Source organism: Aplidium turbinatum, chromosome 17 (assembly GCF_918807975.1).
Source record: "Aplidium turbinatum chromosome 17, kaAplTurb1.1, whole genome shotgun sequence".
NCBI lineage: Eukaryota > Metazoa > Chordata > Ascidiacea > Aplousobranchia > Polyclinidae > Aplidium > Aplidium turbinatum.
The window spans coordinates 15,573,621-15,592,835 of record NC_137488.1 but is presented as its reverse complement, the minus strand read 5'-3'; the positions used below and the strand labels follow the sequence as shown (position 1 = coordinate 15,592,835).

The following is a 19,215-nucleotide window of genomic DNA, read 5'->3' as shown; positions in this document are numbered from 1 at the left end:
AAATTAATTTATAAATAGGTCTAAATAAATAGGTCTAAATAAATAAATAGGTCTATAAATAGGTCATAAAAAGGTCTGTAAAGAGTTTGAGTTTATGGTTACTTAACACATAGCAGCAAGACCGGTTAGTTTATGTTATACCAACCCTTCAGCACTGTACGGTAATATTGTAATGTGTTTTCCAAAAGAATATTGACATTTGCACATAGCAGCGTTTGTTTTCGTACTGAAGACACTAAGTAAAAATGGTAGTAAGGTTGGAAGATGTAACATAGTGTTTCAGCTTTAACGCGACCCTTTCATTTGGTATTTTTTACATCTTTAAACTATGTTTTGATGCAATTAAATCGTATCATGTTTCTGACAGTGCAGTACGAGATGTCGTTCAAAACGAAAACAAACTTTGTTGTGCAAATTCTTCATTCGTGTCAACCATAAAAATATACTTTCGGGACATTGTATTGTTTGTAATCCATATACCAGTGCCGGTCTTTGGGGTGTGCAAACCGTGCGATCGCACAGGGCCCGCAAATTAGGGGGCCCGCAATTTACTCAGAAAATGCAGTAATTTTGTCATTTCCAATGGAAAAATTCAACAAGTGAATTCAACAAAGGAATTAGCAACAAGAAAGACTCAATGGGTGCAACCTATTTCGTCCCCTGAAAAGATCGAGAAAAAAAAACAACATGGCCGAAGTTGCTGATCGGAGTTGCCGCAAACATTTCAAATTTCTCTCGATCTTTTCAGGGGACGAAATTTGATTTTGTTAACTCCGATTTCAGGGTACGAAATCGGGGTACGAATTTTTCAGGGAACGAAATAGGTTGCATCTAGACTCAACATAGCTTTATTTCCAAAAAACGCCCAAGAATGCATGATCTTATTCGTTTGCTATGCCACTGGACAGCACCATTTTACAGTAGGATAATATTCATACCCAAATTTTGAACATGCTCTCAAAATGCCCCAAATTCAAAGTAATATTTCAAAATTTTCTGGGGGAGGCCCCCCAGACCCCCCGCTGCTGGGTGTCAGACCGTCAAAACACCCCCTCCCCTTTCAAAATAGGCCTCCCCAGCCACGCTACTGAGTTGAATCATTGTCATTGGGGCCCGCAAATCATATTCCGCACAGGGCCCGAAATACCCTAAGACCGGCACTGCATATACCAGTGGGTGGGATAGTGAATGTTGTTAAGTGTCTGTCTCTTTGTTTATGTCTTAAATCTTCCAAAACACTGTGATGTAACAAGTCCTAGCAAACAAAACAAGTCGGTTGTTTGTTGAGGCAACGTGAAAGAACTTTAAAAAAAAACGCAAGATGCTTTCGTTGCACTGAAACTGTCTGCTCTTTGAAGCACTGAGAGCAAGGCATGTGCATGCTTTTTGCGGCGCTGCAAAGAAACACTCGTTGTCATCATTACAGTTTATGGTTTGAAAAGTTGTAGTTTATCTCTTTTCACTTGTCGACAATAAAGTTGAATCAATACGAAACGTCAGATCGAGCTACACCAGATCCGTACGAAATGAGTTTAAGAATCTACTTTTCCAACTGCCAGTTAATTCTTATATCTGCGATGGATACAGCGCTATATAAAACACGTTTTTATTATGGATTTTGAATCAGTGCACTGCTTTGTTATGTTTCAGATAGGGTTATGAACAAATAGCTATCGCTAAAGATTTTGTTGTATGTGAGAGTGTTTGGCTTGAACAATCTGTGCAAGTAGCCTACAAAAGGGAAGCCTGTGAAGACTGATTAGATTATGTTTCGGTTGGTATTTTGTTTTAAAAAATACATACTTGTAAGTTTGAGTACAGTGTTACTGTCCAGTAGAACATTTTTTTAAAATACTGGGCGTGACATTAAGCACTTTAGGTGCATTAATGCTTTTGTTACATGTTTGTATGCTTAGTTTTCACCACGTTACCTCATTTTATTTCAAATATTTTGATGTGGTATTTACACTACAAGACCGCTAGGAATAAACATAATATAAACATGGAAAAATAACCATGGAATAAACAGCAGCCTTTATGCTGGCTAACACAGTCTTTCATTGACTTATCATCGCAGGTACGTGAGCGACGGAGTGATGTTGAGCGACCATAAGATGCCTCTGGAGGAAACGTGGGATAAAGACGGGTATGTAGAATTTTGTGCATTGGTATGTACGGTAGATATAATATAAACTGTAGTTTCGTTAAGCGTTTTGTATTTTCCGTCACGTCTATTGCGTGTATTTGATTGGAACAATCGTGAGTGACTATTTGTAAGTCGCGCAAATGTAAAGAACCTTTTAATGCCAACGAGAAAAGGACACAGGCAACGAATGCTGTGGCCTGCAAGTTTTGGATTGTAAACCCCTGACACAGTCCAGCATTATGTGGATGATCGTTTTGTTACCAGTATTTTGCATTCGGTACCTTGTTAGGTGATTGGTCATTATGATTTGTCTACGTTTGCTTCTCAAGAAGAGTTGTATTTTTTTTTTTAAATTCCTGAACTTTGAGAATTGTTTGGAAAATTTTTGATTATGGAGTGGTGATTTTATTCGCGACCCGTATCTTATTTTCTAGATGTTCTTAACAATTGAAACTTTGTTTTCTAATTATGGTGTTGAACTATAAACTGTGGAAAGATTACTTACAATTAAATCGCTTTCCTCATCTGTGCAACGTTTCATTATCAAGGTGTGCCTTTCCCATGCTGTATAACTGAGTCATTACCTGAATACTCGCAGGCCGCAGCTTTGTGGTTATTTTACAATTTTCTTTTGTTTTCTTTTGTAATTGATTTTGCATTTAAGCAATGTAAAGAATGAATGAAATAAAGTAATTTGACAAGTTTTTGCTACAGTTCAAATTGCTTATGTATCTAAATTAATGCTGATTTTCGTGAGCAAAAGTCATGTTTCTAGTAATTATACAAACTTATTTAGAACAAGTTTAACAAATTGCAGGATACAGTGTTTCACGAATTACAATAGATGGTTATGTTTTTATTTCTAAGCAAACTGCGTTTTTTCCATCAATTTTCTTGTGGTTAATTATCGCGGGGCTGCATTTTTGCGCCTTGACTTTGAACAAAACTATTTCCTCCCGCACGCCTTCAACTGATTGTGAATGTGTTTCATGGGTTATCACTTTTTGTTAACCCATTTCGTACAGTAGCTGTTTATCTACCGTTTATTGCATGTGCAGAAAATCGTATAGTGTTGTAGTAGGTTGGGTTTTGCAAAATCCAAAGCTGTTGCGTTCCAGACCTTATGTTTATATAAGATTTAGCGACCAGTGGCAGTGGCTGACATTCTTTGAGCAGAACAGCGCACCACGCGGAAGTTAAACTTTGTTTCAAGTGTCAAACGGTGTCCCCATTGATTCTGTGCCTCTGGTTCAAGTAGCACAATAGCCCAATGTTTCTTGATTGGGTTCACTACCTTACATCTGCATCAGTTGTAGAAAAGTTAACAAGTATATACACTATACAGAGTAAATCGACACAAAACTGGGATACTAATCGGTAACGTGGAAGGAGTTATCTTTTTTTGGAAATGCAAATGCCCAAAACATGGGAATTCTTTGAAATTTCTTCATTCCAACCATCGCCATGATCAATAGATGCACAAATTGCACATCCTATGCTAACCGAAGCTCTATTGTTACTGTTGAATCATTCTTTTTAATGAGAACTTACGCAACTCTTTAATTCCATCATGTCTCTATTTTTATTCTGAGAAAATTAATTCTGATTACAAATGCTAGTTGGTTAACAATGTTATTGCTATCGGCTATCGCCATAGTGATATAGATTTTTTAAAAATAACTTTTAATTTTGAAAGGTTAGATTATATCATGCAAATGTCAATCTTAGGAACACAAGTGGTTGAATTTAGATTTTTGAAAATACAGTATTAAAAAAGATGTAGGTTATAATTTCATATTTATACCTGGAAACCATACATATACAGTATAGTCCTGTACGGGTTTCTGATGCTGTGTTTGTATTCCTTGTTGTTGTGTCACTGTATTTATTGATCTTGTCAGGAGATATCTTCGACCTTTTTTGTTAATTGTTTTTAAGATGGTTTTGCTTCTGTTGCAGCTTCGATAAGTCTCTTTGGATTTCTTGAAAATCTATACCACTTAACTGGTTCGTTTGCTTTTCAAGATCGATGTGACATCTGTACGTTATTCAGCGTTTTAGTAACGTACTAATTTTTGTATTGTGTCGCAAGTAGATGAGGCAATTTTGCATGTCATCTTCCATTTTGTGATTCTTTTCATGGACTAAATGACTTGAATTATTGAACGCGAAACGTCACTCATGAGTATGACAACTGGCAATGAAGATTTAAGGGATATTATGAATTTAGTTAATTTGTCTTTAATGATTATATATATATTTTTTTTAAATAGTTGTTGGACACACTGTGTGCTTAAATAGAAAAGGTTGGTTTTGTTGTGGTCGCAAATTAATCAGTCGCTTGTTCTAGTTTGGGATCACCAGAAAATCTTCAGCGTTGTCAAGACATCAATTGCGTTTGTGGCAGCATTCGTTTCGCATTGCATTCTGCATGCCATGCCGAGTGGGAAAGTATTAATGCAGCGATGCTTGCAGACCATTAAGCCCATGTCGCTTTAATTTTGACAGGCTATGATTTGAAATCATATCTCATACATCATTTACAGCGAACATGCTGCTGAGAGATAGAGAACTAACTATCCCCTGCTTTGGTGCACGTACCTCCGAATTTAGAACTCGTAAGCAACACATGATGTAAGTGTGTGTTTCTCCGCTGTGTTGCTTTATTCTTCTTCTTCTTCAATTGCCTTGCCTGAACCAGGCATCGACGGCCTCAGATGAATAATTAGACCAAATGTTCTTATTATATGTTGCATGGATAATTGTTTCTGTTTTGTCGTTAAATTGTTCCAGATGTGCTTTATTAGTTTGTCAAATCATCTCAAAACCGAGTTTAATATTTAGAGTCTGATTTTGAATGTTCTGTTGCGTTGAGTCATTATAATTTAAACTCACATCCTCGCTTTTCTTCATCTATAACTTTTACCTGGCCAAATATGACGTTGTTGACTGACTGGCTTGTGGTCAAATCAACTTACTTTTGATCAAATGTCTTGATTGGATGGTTCTGTTTCTTCAACTTCTTTGATGACTTTGTACAGGGCAAATATGTGGAACATGTATCCATAAATTATGACTGAGAAAAGCTGGACTAGGCGGCGCTTCAAGTGGCTTTAATTTCGTGATTTCTCTCTGCTCTTGTTTGCCAAGTTTAAATATTTAGATTTTATGAATTGGTTCCTATTCTTGCTTGTTTTGTGTGCTGGATCTTTAGCCCGTGTTCCTGCACTTAAACGTTGGGTTCATTGCTGATATTATTTTATACCCAGTTACGTTTATGTGATGTAATCAATTTTAACAGAAAAGAAAAAGTTAAAAAGTATTTTTATGATTTAGTAACCAAGCAATTCATGCAACTTTTACTTTACATTTTTTACTTTGTTTTTTAATGAGCTTGTCGGTAACATCGATCTTTTTGGTGCTAATATAACATTCTCACAATGCACTGGGTCAAGAACAGTTCAAACCTTTTTGATGAACATCACGTTAAATTCAAACAGGTATTTGTCGAATGCTTACAACTGTAGGTCAGCATTTAACTGCAGAACACAGAACAATTCAGAAATAATTGAAAAACTTTATTATTCAGCGTTTTAGGAGTTTCTTTGGTTGACGTATTACAAATCGAGATGTCAGGCGTCTGTTAATGCCTCTGTGCTTGTTTTCGATCGTTTCACGCATTCTACGGTTTGTTGTTAGCACGCGTTTCACTTCGCTCATTTTACTGCATTGCAAAGGTCAGTGATAGAAAGCAATATGAATTATTCATTCAGCAGTTGATGAGAGAAATCTGCTAGTTAAAAACAAGTCCAAAAGCTTAAAGCCTCCAATTCGGTTCGGAAATATTGTTACCGTTTTAGTGAAGGACACCAGCCTGTAATTATTAATATCTTGCCTATTTTACGTTGTTTCAACATTCAATCTGATTGTTTATATGCATCAATTCGTTTGTTTGGTAGCCAAAGTTGGTTTAAGAAGCTTAGGCATTTGCCCAGTGACAGTGGTTGCATTTTCTTAAACAGCATAATCTCACAGGCTTGCAATCGCACTGACATCCAGCAGCTTTTGGATTGAAAATGTCTGTCGGGCATGTAAGGTCATTCACTTTCGAGCGATTTTTATTTCATGGATTAGAGTGTTGTTCAGTTATTTGTCATGCACCTTTTATTGAGGCATGAAAAAAGAATGATGCTTGCAGTGCAGTTGCTCAGCTATTTGGTCATGCAGGTTTCTCGTTGATTTTAAGTCTCAGCTTATTTGTAGACTTGTTACTTAGCGACAGCTCTCGCTTTAAATGTCTTGAGTGTCCGATTAATAGACAAATAGAATAGCAACATCTCAACCAGCAAGCCAGTCCTTTTCACCTTAGAGTCAACATACGTTGAATCAATGTAAATAAAGACCGGTATTTTGACTAAAGGAGTGAATTTATATAGGAGTGAAAATTTGATTGTTTTCTGTTTCAGTCGGTTAGCTATTTTATCAGGTTGTTAATGGCTGCGGATAGCTCGTGGATTAGATCTGTCAGTCGACTATTGTGTGGACTTAGGTAAGCAAGTTGACTGGAGGATATTGTGTTTTCAATCTTTACAATGATACCTGGAAGATGACAGATTGAGCGATAATGACAACTGTTAGTGTTAAAGATGTCGTTGTTTTTGTTTTAGATTTTTTTTGCATCCAATGATACAAAGAAGACGGAGCAGTTGCTCTCTTTAATATTGCAAACAATTTTTGTAAATCTTTAATGAAGATCAGTGTAAGGTAGATTCATCTCTGTTTCCTTCAGACTATACTTATCAGAGAATCCTTGTTCAAATACAATTTTAATTTCACCTCATGCAGACGCTTTTCGAGACAACATATATATGCCTTAAATGTTCCACTCCACCATATTCAGTATCTCACTGTAAAGTGCGTTAATGTTAAGTTATATGTTTAACAAAACTAAGCAACTTTGTTGCAATTAATCTAACTACTGAATAGTTTGCGTGTTTATCAGGATAATTTCTTTCTCTTCACTTTTGTCTTCCCTTTACTGGTAATGCAGAACGGTATATATATTCGAAATTTTGTTTTGTATCTTGTTTGTTCTGAAGATGCGCATTGCCATGGTGTGCGAAACGTCAGTAAAACAATACAACAACTCGTATGTTTTTGTTTTTACTTTTAAATTCCTCAGATGAACGTTGCAACTATTGCTCATGAGACAGTTAATTTGTTAGTTGAAAAGATCAAAATGTGGTCTTTAGTTGAAAACTATATTCATTATGAAAGCCATTAACATTGTCTGAAACATGTTCTGGGGTATTGAAACATGCAACGAGTATCGAAACCATTGAAACATGTTAAACTTGTGCTGGAGTACTAATTGCTGCAATTTTTATTTCTCAATTACTTTCATCTTACCGTATGCCAGACGAGAAGCAAATTGAGTTTTCTTGGATTTTGTCTAAAAGTCCCTAACATAAGTAGATCTGATTGGATTAGTTCAACCTACCAAGGATAACAGATGTGCTTCGTAATTGTCTTAAACTAGAAACGACAGCATGTGTTGTCGATTGGGTTAATTACAATTCACCTCCGCGTTGAGTAGATATAGTTTTTTTTGCAAAAGCTATTAGTTTGATTGTCGTTTTGTTGTTCGGATGAGGTTTTTACTCCGATCTTTATACAGTGGCATCACCCTGAAAACGAGTTGTTGATATGCGTGGTATTGTTGCTTGATTGATGTCAGATATGTCCATCTATATATCATTGTTTTTGTCATGTTTGTTTGTTGGTATTCTTTAGAATACGTTGATCTGGTTTGCGGTACTGGAGCACCGGCCATAAATAATTGCCTTTTTCGACCTAACTATACTTTCATTCAACCTAAACTACTGCTTCAACTACACCAATTACAAACAAATTGAAAGCAAGACTTGAAAATTATAATTTTTACGTCACAAAGAGGCAATTATTGAGCAATCTTTGCATCGATTCCTTCTCTTCAAGCGTTGCACTCATTTGGTGTTCTCTCATCGATTCTTCATTTGTTTTGATCTCGGAAGCGATGACGTCACGGATTTTAAACTCATTAATATATGATAAGGAAATCCACCCTTTTCCATTTAGAAGCTCGCATTACTTGAAAGAAAACCAATGTGAAAGCAATTACTTTCAGCATAGTTTTTTTTATCTTAGAATATCAATTTTTGTATCATAACCTCAAATAACACTGGCTGCCCATGATTCACTGTGTTTTAATCTCCTGTTTAGTAAGTTTCCTGATTAATAGGGTAATAAAACGTAAGGTTTTGCGTTAATCTGCTTTGCTACAAAAATCAATCAATGAACAGTCATTTTAAAGATAATTGGACGTCTAACAATGTTATACCAACATTAAATATCGTTTTTGTTGTAGGTCTGACGATGCCGGCAGCATTAGCAGTGGTGAGATCAGCGATTACATCGGTGAACTGAGTACGGATGAAAATTCTTCCACGAATAACTCTCCTTATCATCAGGCGAAGAACTCTCAGCAGGATCACCAAAAATTGCGATCGAAAGAAATCGAAAGCATTGCGACTAAGTCTGCTGTGGTAAGAAGGCTAAAATGACACGTACAGTTTAAGATGAGTATTGAATAAAATGAAGTAAAAAGAACATCTCAAAGCCAACCCGAACCCCACTACTGACCGAAAAATAATAAAAATGAGGTTGATAGTGAAGGAGGTGTTCTTTTGATTGATTGTAGAAATCTTTGTACTTAGACTGAGAAGGCTTCTTGAAGAGCTTAAACCCGGCAGTTTCGTTCACTTGTAGAGAGGCAGACCCGGTCATCGAGATTAACAGAGTGAAGTTTCCGCTTGCTGAATTGTTGTTGTCTGGGAATTGTTCTGTCTACTGGGTCCGCTGAATGGAGAGCAGTCCTTCAATGCGTTGCCCAAGCGCACACCCCGAGTACCGAACCAGCGCATGGATTGTAATGTCCACATCTCATTGTGAGCACATTTAATGCTTCTATTCTTTTTCCACAGTCCACTGACGGTTTAACAAAGTCATTGAAACTGTCAAGAAAGAAACCAATCACCAAACCACCATCAGGTAAACAATGTACAATGAGTATACAATGGTAAACAATGAGTTGCAAATAATTCCACTATCCATCGTACCTATTTCAACTTTCGTTTGTATAAAAACGCTTTGTTTGGTGTCATTGTGACAGCCTGTTACAGTTATTTGTTGTTGCTTCTTCTTGATATTACTAATCTTGGTACTGGTTGACGACGTCGGTTAATGATGGTTATACTTTAGGTCAATACATCCCAGGATCTAGTGTGGTAGGAAGCAGGTTAGCATGCAACGCAGATGGTTCAAGTCCTTCAGGCAGTCCTCTGCATCGTCATGTTTTCAATCCAGGTAGAGTTTCTTCACTGTTCTTTTGACTGCAGTGCGTTAAGCATCATTTATTTTTAGACGTTCTTTTGGCGCGAGGAAGTGCAAAGTGAGACAACGTTTTCGCATTTTTTACGCTTTTAAACTTTTCACTATCAAATGTAATCTGTACATTCGCAACAAGCAATTAAAAAATAAACAATATTCTGTGTTAGGTTCTTAAAAGAGCTTTAGATGGTTTCAAATTGTTATGTATGGCAAAGCTCAGTATTTTAAGAGAGTTGTAATTATCTTTGTTTTTCCAGCTGCGAACCGTATCACATACTCCTACAGAAGTTTGCCGCGTCCAAGCAAAAGCAAAATGCACGAAGACAAGGTATTGAGTAGAAACTTAAACAACACCGACTTTAAATGAATATAAACGTGACGAGGGTGTATCGTATCTGCCGTGTGTAGTTTCTTGCATGCAAAATTAACATGTAATAGTGTAATGTCGTGCGACACATCGTGATTCTTTTCAATGTGTTTCCAGCATTCAGTTTCTTCTCCTTTGGCAAACGATCCTCAAAAGAACGCGACGAGCGCGAAAGGTTCAAACACCTTTAAGCGTTCCCCATCATTGCAGAAGCTTTTAGGAATGGGGAAGTTAAAGCAGGTAGGTTGCGCTGGAATTAAAGTTTGCTTGTTAAAACCACCGCATGTTGAAAGCTCTCGTCTAAAAAAGAGCTTATCTAAAAGTGAAATTACTTGTTAAAAGTTCCATCTCTATTCCTGTTGTTGTTAATATTATCGACAATGACCAGACCAGCGTAATATCTGCAGTTTCTTGCCGGGAGGTATACATATTTTAACACTTCTACGTTAAAACTTGTCTTTCTAAAAAGCAAACATGGCTATCGAAATTAATCTGACGTCAAAATAAAGCAAAAATAAAAAAAGATAAAAAAATGTATTTGCTGCGTGACGTGAATTTTAACGAAGACCTCTATTCTTTTCAGAACCCCACCGCGTCCACTCCCGAAGACACTCCAGTTGTGTACTCCAATCCTCATGTCACCTCTTCCTCCTCCAAGTTCGTTACAACTTCCAACTTCGTGAGCGTCTCCTCCACGAAGCCTCAGCTCACTGCGACGTCATCTTGTGGTAAGATATTGCAATATTATCATGAAATTCATAATTGGAAACGTTCTAAATTAATTGATGATGTAATAGTGTTGTTGAAGAAAAACTTCTTAGTGGTCATTGGTTGAAGTTTGCAACAAACCTCATTTATTTGCTATTAACTCGTCTTTGTGTTGCAGACACAAGCAGAAGAGAGCTAGGCCATTACAACAGCCTCGGTCGTCCTACCAGTAAGTTGATTGGCTCAAGCATGCTTTCTTTCGCAGATCTACAAGTATGACAACTTACATTATTGTAAGAAAATTTAGATCAATAACGGTATATCTGTTTTATTGAAATGTTACAACGTTATGCAGTTTGGACATAGTTTCATCGAAACGCATAACAAAGATTGAGCTAGTTTATGATTCAACACCAATTGTGTTGTGTCTTTAACCAATATTTTTCAATAGAATCTTCACGGAGTTCCAGCTCACCTGCATCTTACCTTAGTCTTCCAAGGAAAAGCAGGACTCTCATCAATTCCACATTAGCTTCTGTCACCAGCCAAGCGTGTCCAACCACCACTGTGATGACGTGGGCGACACCGAAGCGTCCAAACGCGAACAGCGCCTACAGCATCTCCCCTGCTACAAGTAACCCATTCATGGTAAGCAGGCGTTCTCAAGCACTCAACGTGATAATGCCATGTTGCAAGTATGCCACTGATTGAAAGATGGCTTTCACGTAAGCTAATTGTAACATGAAGGCATTTTACTGATCTATGAAAAGCCCAAGTTGTAATGTTCGATGTAGAATTCGTATTTGTAAAAATACGCTCAAAATAAATGCTTTTTATGCGGATTGTGCGGGTGTCAAATCACAAAGAAGTTTGGAAGGCTATGAAACAGGTCATATAGCCAACGTCTATATCAAATCAGACGCATAATCATCATCATTTGCAAAAAGCACTATTTTTTGGTTGCAGAGCTTAGACCTTCTGTCGACACCTTCCTTGTACCTGGACGATAAAGATCCGATCAACAACCCAGATCCTGAAAACTTCCTAAAGAACACCGACCCAACTTCGTTTGGAAGGTACGTACGAGTTTGTGTTAAAACTAAAATGGCAACATTCTTTATAAGCTTAAGCGAGGATACCTTGCACAGTATATTTAATTTCCTTTAATGTCAAGCGTTTACAATTTATTGGGTTTTATCGATTTTGCTGTCAAAGAATTTTTAAGTTATTTCACCTTTCGAAGTCATTGCAAGCGTTAATCATCAAGTGCAACGTTGTGATTGTGTAATCTAACATTTTGATCAAAGTTTTACTTTTTCAACAAATTTGAAAATTAAATCCTTTTAATTTGAAATTTTTTAAATTTTATTTTATTTCTACATTGTCAAATTTATTGTCACCTTTGACCCCACAGAACCTTGTGTTGCGAGTATAAGCATAATCCAAATTTTAAATTCAGTTATTTGATTTTGGTTAAACAGGGGAGTGAGTGATTGGCCTTTACCCACTTTGCTCTCGTCAACAACTACGTCATCTATCACAAACCAGGTAAAGGTGTTCTTGTTGTTGGGTGCAACAGGTTTCTGTTTATTTTTTAACATATTTAGTTATAACTGGAAGTGTTTGAATCAAAATTCTACACCAAAAGCTTATTCGACGAAGAGACGAACCGAAAGGAAGTTTGCAGTGAAACAAAAAAACGTTTCAAACACCTCCAGTGGGAACTTTCGACCTACAAAGGCTTGAAACTGTCTTTGAAAACTCGTATTTGATTTCATGATACTTTTGTCTATGTGCAATGTGCATTCCCAACACATCTAGTGGTTTCTGTAATAAAAGATTAACGGAGACTTTTTTTGTATGTCGCAGACAAACGGAACCAGTAGCATCGCATCCAGTCAAGGCAAGAACTTGTCCAACGACCGACAGGATGACATCATGAGTCAGAAGAGTCTGGGTGAGTCTAAATTGTTTAGCAGTAATGCACTGATGATAATATGCACCGATGATAGTATGCACTGATAATAGTTTGTACTGATGATAGTATATACTTATGATAGTGTGTACTGATGATAGTATGTACTGATGATAGTATGCACTGATGATAGATGATAGTGTATAATTATGATTGTATGTACTGATGATAGTATGCAATGCATTGATGATTGTATATACTGATGATAGTATATACTGATGATAGTATGTACTGAAATCATCAACCATACTTTATATGATTCATTGCATTTCTCATTTCGAGCTATGATAATGCTTATAATTACTTTTCAGCCAATGGACGTCCACTATCGTCTACTCATTCCTTGTATTCATTGGTAAGTTTATAAAGTCATTTTTTATGTAAAGCAATGTACATTGTTACTTGCTGCATACTGGTTTAATGTGGTTTAATGTTAAAGTCTAAGTGATTGTATTGTCGAGTGTGTGTTAATGCAAAGAATGCTTCCGCGAACTTATCTTTGCAAGTACGTTAAATTGGCACGTTCTGTCTTGGGTATTCTGTATATTTTCGTTTAACAATAATGCATGTGACCTAACCGTTGTATGTTTGTTTGTTGTAACAGAGTGAAGAAACAGCTCCACCCGAGGTAAGTCAATGTTATGTTGATGTTATAACAACGTTCGTGTACACCTTTACTTTACTGCTGTACGCTTGATTTATTCTAAAATAAGCAATATGCTATATTGATAGTACCTGTGCACATTGAAGTCATTGTCGACGCCATGTATAATTCTGTAGACCGTCTATTTGCACGAGAAAAAGGTTTCGTAAAAGATGAAACAATGACGTGATTTTTCGTTGGTTGTGTAATAATTTATTTACTTTCTGCGCACAAGTAGCCGCTGTCAACTACAATCGCCAATTGTGGAAACTTTTATTGACATTATTTTGCATTACTGTTAAAAAATAAATCATGATGTAAACTTGACGAAGCGAGAATAGATTTTCATTGTATCTTTTTCTTGTTTCTTAAAATTCTTATTTTCTTTGCAGAAATGTGCATTGCAGTCTCGTCTTGAAGCGAAGGTTAGTTGTCGGTCATCTAACTAAAGTTTCCTTTTTACATTGTTTCCACGTTACTTGACGTTGTAAAAACAGTTTTCACTAACTGGATAGTTTAACACAGAGTTTGTTTGAGCCAAAGCGTTAGGTATCTGAAGTTAGGTGAAGTTTGTTGGTGATATTTAATCTGATGAAATAGATTACTTGTAGCAACGAATGATCGCATCTTTAATACAAAATTGAACGAACACCTTGCTAATTCTTGAACGCCCAATCACAGGTGAAGAAAGTGACGCAATATGAAGAGAGCCTAGCTCGTGAAAGCGATCACATGAAGCATCTCACGATGGCCGCTCGTGAAAAGGAAACTGAGTTGCATGAATTCAAAGCCACCATCGAGACTTTAAAAAATAGTCCATCTGGAAGTAAGTTGTTGTAATACAACGTCTGCAGACGTTGCAACCACAGCAAGTGTCCTCCATGTCTACATTAATTCAACGTTTGCTGTTGAATCCATGTAGAAATGACAGGTTTTGCTGTCTGAGTGATTGTTTTATGTTCTGAACCCATCGCAGATACTCATTGCTCTTAGCGCTTTAAAAAGGCAAATAGTTTCGCGCAGCGGCATAGAGGCGCAGCCTTATTTGAATTTCCTTTAGTACTGAGTTCTTAGCAGGAGCACAATTTTCTACCACATTTACAAGAACTTGCCAGGATCTGACCTGGTACCGAAGTTATAGCTTTCCGCTGACAAAGTGCACACAATTGATTATTGGTTTGCATTGAGTGCTTGTGAATAAGCATATCACTGACGTCATTGTGATCTTACCCTACTCAAATTTGTCCATCTGAAACTCGACTGATTTTTGCAAGCCCATATCAGTCCTTAACTTTTAATTGTCCTTTGTCGCATATTAATTCATGATTGTCTCCTTTGCCAGGTTTGAACACGAAGCCATCCTATGGATCCATATCCAGCATGAGCTCGAAAGCGAGTGTCTCAAGCCTCGGTAGCGGAGAGGATGGACTGAAAAAGCGGAAAAAACATTGGGTGAGTGTTGTGTTAGGGATTTATAACTGCTAGCCAATCAATGTTTAAAATAATTATGTCTTTTACGCTTTCTCCGCTTGGACCAGACTAAGGAAACTGGAGGAAAGGTATGAGATTGCATTTAAGTTTCATTTGTGCTTGTGTGAATTGAATCTTTTTGTCACCGGTCTTGGCGATAAATTCTTCATAAAAATTGATATACATGACGCTGAAGAGTTAAAGCCCTCATATTTCATCATGCGAAGCGCAATCGCTGTTTTAGTGAGCGCCCAGCCTTGTGCTGACTGCCAGGAAGAACGCTCCTTTCTACATAATGTTGTTGCATCTTAGTTGAGAGATTCCCTGAAGACTGCGTTTGGGAAGAGAAAATCCAGACCAAACCTTACCGCTGACGTTGAAGAGCCATCTGCCTGCAAGTGAGTAGGCAACCGATAATTGATGATGAGTGAAAGGAAAAAAACAGTGATTCGTATTAGCAATGGAAGAATAGTCCAAACAAATGCCGTCTTTTGATTCAGAATTGTCAAATATGCAACCATCGTGAAACAAAAGCCTGGTTCTTAGATAGCAGCAAGAGATGTTCATTAGTTTAACGTTGTTTTGAACAAAATTGTCAATTTAAGATCTCACCCACATTCTGATTTCTACAGGGAGGAGGAAGACAAAGAGTCGGAGACTGTCGCCCAGCTCAAAGACGAGTTGCTGAAGAAAGAGAGAAAGTTGACGGACATTCGTCTCGAAGCTCTCACATCGCAGCATCAGCTTCATCAGATGCAAGACGCCATGCACAAGATGAGAGTAAGATACCATGGTCATCTTGGTATAAATGCTATTGATGCTAATGCGTCCGTTGTATGACGGATCTACTGTATCTCTTAAAGAACAAAGTGAACGGTGATCTGATTTACTGAACCGTTTTTTATCAAAACTGACTTGTATGCATGCGATTGCGTTAATATGAAACTAAACAAGAAACCTCTCGATTTCAGAACGAAATCAACTCTCTTCGTGAAGAAAACGAAAGATTAAATAAACTCGGTTTATCAACTACGTCATTGAATACCTTATCACGTGGTGATGACGTCAAACATGCTTCCACATTTTCGTGTGAGTAGCTTGTTTGAGTGGGTTTAAAACAGAGTTTTCACAATTTCCTGAATGAACTCACCCTGTTTGCTGGACCACTGAAGCAGTAATACCTATAGTATACACTGCAAGACAACATAAGCTTTAGTTGACCTTAACTTGAAACGTTTTTGTAGTTGCTACTTGCAAATCATAAGCTGTTTTTACATGACATCAAGGTTTTGATTGCTCGCTCGCATAACAAATGTTTTTTTAGTGGCAGATCGGACGAGCGCTGCTGATAAAAGGATGATCGTCACGGTTGAGTTCCCACGTCACGTGATTCACGACGACATGGATGAGCGGTCACCGGAGGAATCCATACTTGGCGTATGCTTCGTGCCGCGTAGCATCAACTGGCAGCAATTGGACAACAAAGTCCAGAGTGTCTTTCAGGTAAGATAAAATCATAACGCTTGGCATCCTGGAGTTGGTACCTCTTGGTAAATTGGTAAAAAAGCTGCGTAATTTAGTTGATAATATTTCAAGAACAACTCTTCAAGTTTAGTTGTGTTCTCCAGAATTATTGCGTCAATGTGGAGCCAAGTTCTGGTCTTGGTTTGCGAGGAGACGCAGTGGTGTCGTACACGGTCGGTGACGTCACCCGGCACATAGGTGGGGATGCCCCCGATCTGTTACCATGCGGTTACATCATTGGAAACGTAGAAACAATGGCTGTCAAACTCAGAGGTGAGTTAGCACATTTTCTTGGTTCTGTTTAATATTGTCACTTTTTTATGTCAATAGTGAGTTATCGTAATTATCGTTATCTGCTAGAAACGATAATTATCCTGATGAACACCCAAACTTTTCAGCATTCAAAAATGAAAACCCGTTCTAGTCGGACCACATCAAAACATAATTAAGCCAAATTTATTTGATTATGGTTTTGATAAAAAGTGTACAAGAAAGTTGAATTGGTTCAAGTAAAAAGATCTTCGATAAAGCGAGAGCTTACCGTCAAGCCAAGTTGACTGTTTCTGTTTTAACTCAGTGACGTTGATGGCATTTGTTATGTTCACAGATGGTGACAACAAATCAGTGGATTCTCTGGCGCTTGAGTTGCTCATAGATCGCGAGACAGTTGACAGATACATCCGACTGGTGCTTGACCACGGCCGAGTGATGTTATGCGGGCCTGCTGGAACCGGGAAGTCCACACTAGCCAATAGGCAAGTCTATGTCGGCGAACTGCACTTTTAAATAACCAAGGCTCAGAAGTTTGTTTTGACTTTGCTTTTAAAGCAGTGACTTGTGCTTACAGCTGCTGACACAAATAGACCGCTTTTATTGCGACTAACGCTCGATTAATAAATTTTATTAATTATTAAACGTGCTTGTTTTTGATTCCTTTGGTTGCATCCTGCAATACAGGGATCCTAGCATCATTGATAAGTTCGGAGACAAGATGATTTTATTACTTTTAGGCCTACTGTACTGTACGTACTCTGAAGGAGTGCATAAACACAAGGTCTTCGTTTGCAGACTAGCCGAACATGTTGTAAGGATGATGCCAAAGAAGCGGAGTGAGGGCGCCATTGTAAGGCTCGATCTGAAACATCGAAACGAAAAAGTAAGAACTTGGTATTGTGATGTTTTTGTTGTTGTATCCGTGCTTCATGTCCATTGTCCAGTGCTTGAAGATTTAGAGTAAGCCAACGGAAAGGAAGCCAATCTTCGTGTCCATCTTCAGACATGCCTTTAAGTGCTTTGACAAAGACACATGATATTTTAATGCTCTCTTTACTGTAGTCCACGGTATGCGATTTATTAATAGAAGGCAAATACAACATTTGAAAAAGAAGATGGAGAGACTGTGTGGCAGCAGATGCGGAAATAGTGAGAGGAAGATGCTGCTGACAAAGTGATGTGGAGGCCTGTCATCTGAACCAGTAACCCCATTTGAAGTGGGAATAAAGCCAGAACACAAATGTTACATGGTTTCGTTTGCATTGTTTCAGGAAGTGGCCGAATATCTTCATCAGCTTTCGGAGGACTGCAGCAAGCCAGAAAGCTGTGGAAGAGAAATCCCAGTAGTTTTGGTGCTAGACAATCTCCACAAATCGTCCAAGTTAAAAGAAGCCTTCTTGCCATTGCTCAACACTGCTGCGCATTCTCAACTACCATATTTTATTGGTAAAAATATTCGTTTTTTCCACGAGCTTTTTATTGAGGTCATATCTGTTTAGCAAGAAACAGTGAAATCATACTTGCAGGTGTGGCCGACCAGAATTCCAGTTCCGGGCTAGAACTCCATCAAGAATTCAGATGGATTCTCTGCTCAAACCACGCTCCACCCGTGAGAGATTATTTGAGAAGATCGTTGAGGTATTTTTTGCTGTATATTTAAATAAACTTTTATTGTGGGTATCTTTATTCTCGGGCTGAAAAACTTCGTCCTTTCATTTTTGCATGTTTGGTCACCGAGATCGGCAGTGAAGTGTTGTTTGCAAATTAGTCGGTCCTTGAGGTGTGTTGACTACACTTCGAGAGTTGAACCATACCTAAAGTATTGATTTTTTTGCAGTTTTGTTTATCATCTATTTGTTGGTATTGAATTCCTTTGCTTTTCTTCTCTAAGTACTGTAGGCTCATGCATACCGGTACCACAGTCTCCTGTGATTCTACATTTTAAAACTTTTTAATGTTACGTTTTCAGACGATCACTTTGCGCCAAGGAGGCGACATGCAACGGGGAAGTTGAGGAAGTGGTAGTTGATGTAGTGGACTGGCTTCCGGAATGCTGGGACCATATCAACAGATGCATTGAAAGCCACAATTCAGCTGACGTCACGTTAGGTGAGATCTTGTTACCAACTCCTCCGTAAATTGGTATTTTGCTGGATATTTTTCAAACGATCACTCTGTTCAGGTCCCCGAATATTTTTATCTTGTCCGATGGAGGTAGCGACCTCCTGCGTCTGGTTCACTGACTTGTGGAACTTCAGCGTTGTCCCTTACATCATTTCCGCTGTGAAACAGGGCACCAAACGAGGAAACACCAACAGCCAATGGAGTGATCCCTTGATTTGGGTGAAGGAAAGGTGAGTGTGACATGCTTCTAGTTGTACACTTGACCGTATTAAATATGCCTGGATTGAGGAAAGCTGAAACGAGGGAGTTTGTAAGGGAAGTCACAGCAGATCAAACGGGAATTGCAAAAGTAGACTACATTAGATTTGCAATTCCAGAAAAAGCTTTTAGCTCACTTTTGTGGTAGCCTATAACAATATTTTAACCAACGTTACAAGTCTCAGTTTTATTAAACGTAACACTATGTAAAACGTAACAGGAGCTCAACCGAGTCAGTTAGTTCGAGTTTAACTTTTAACGTGCAAACGCAATTTTGTTGAAAACCTTGTCAAAATAGC

At 37.9% G+C, this 19,215-nt stretch overlaps 1 protein-coding gene across 1 annotated transcript in view; it reads left to right on the top strand.

Annotated features, from left to right (window-relative positions):
- The window catches only part of LOC145786246 (neuron navigator 3-like), a 47,664-nt gene that overhangs the window by 27,806 nt on the left and 643 nt on the right, over nt 1–19,215 (top strand). The window contains exons 18-45 of the mRNA XM_082597886.1: nt 2,078–2,146; nt 8,553–8,730; nt 9,169–9,235; nt 9,446–9,550; nt 9,832–9,902; nt 10,059–10,181; nt 10,525–10,669; nt 10,828–10,878; nt 11,101–11,297; nt 11,616–11,725; nt 12,131–12,197; nt 12,519–12,606; nt 12,936–12,979; nt 13,229–13,252; nt 13,660–13,692; nt 13,949–14,093; nt 14,610–14,719; nt 15,050–15,135; nt 15,370–15,517; nt 15,709–15,826; nt 16,062–16,240; nt 16,366–16,534; nt 16,869–17,016; nt 17,330–17,417; nt 17,806–17,980; nt 18,061–18,172; nt 18,504–18,643; nt 18,717–18,888. Coding sequence (XP_082454012.1) covers nt 2,078–2,146; nt 8,553–8,730; nt 9,169–9,235; nt 9,446–9,550; nt 9,832–9,902; nt 10,059–10,181; nt 10,525–10,669; nt 10,828–10,878; nt 11,101–11,297; nt 11,616–11,725; nt 12,131–12,197; nt 12,519–12,606; nt 12,936–12,979; nt 13,229–13,252; nt 13,660–13,692; nt 13,949–14,093; nt 14,610–14,719; nt 15,050–15,135; nt 15,370–15,517; nt 15,709–15,826; nt 16,062–16,240; nt 16,366–16,534; nt 16,869–17,016; nt 17,330–17,417; nt 17,806–17,980; nt 18,061–18,172; nt 18,504–18,643; nt 18,717–18,888 — 3,162 coding nt within the window. The remainder of the gene's footprint in view (nt 1–2,077; nt 2,147–8,552; nt 8,731–9,168; nt 9,236–9,445; nt 9,551–9,831; nt 9,903–10,058; nt 10,182–10,524; nt 10,670–10,827; nt 10,879–11,100; nt 11,298–11,615; nt 11,726–12,130; nt 12,198–12,518; nt 12,607–12,935; nt 12,980–13,228; nt 13,253–13,659; nt 13,693–13,948; nt 14,094–14,609; nt 14,720–15,049; nt 15,136–15,369; nt 15,518–15,708; nt 15,827–16,061; nt 16,241–16,365; nt 16,535–16,868; nt 17,017–17,329; nt 17,418–17,805; nt 17,981–18,060; nt 18,173–18,503; nt 18,644–18,716; nt 18,889–19,215) is intronic.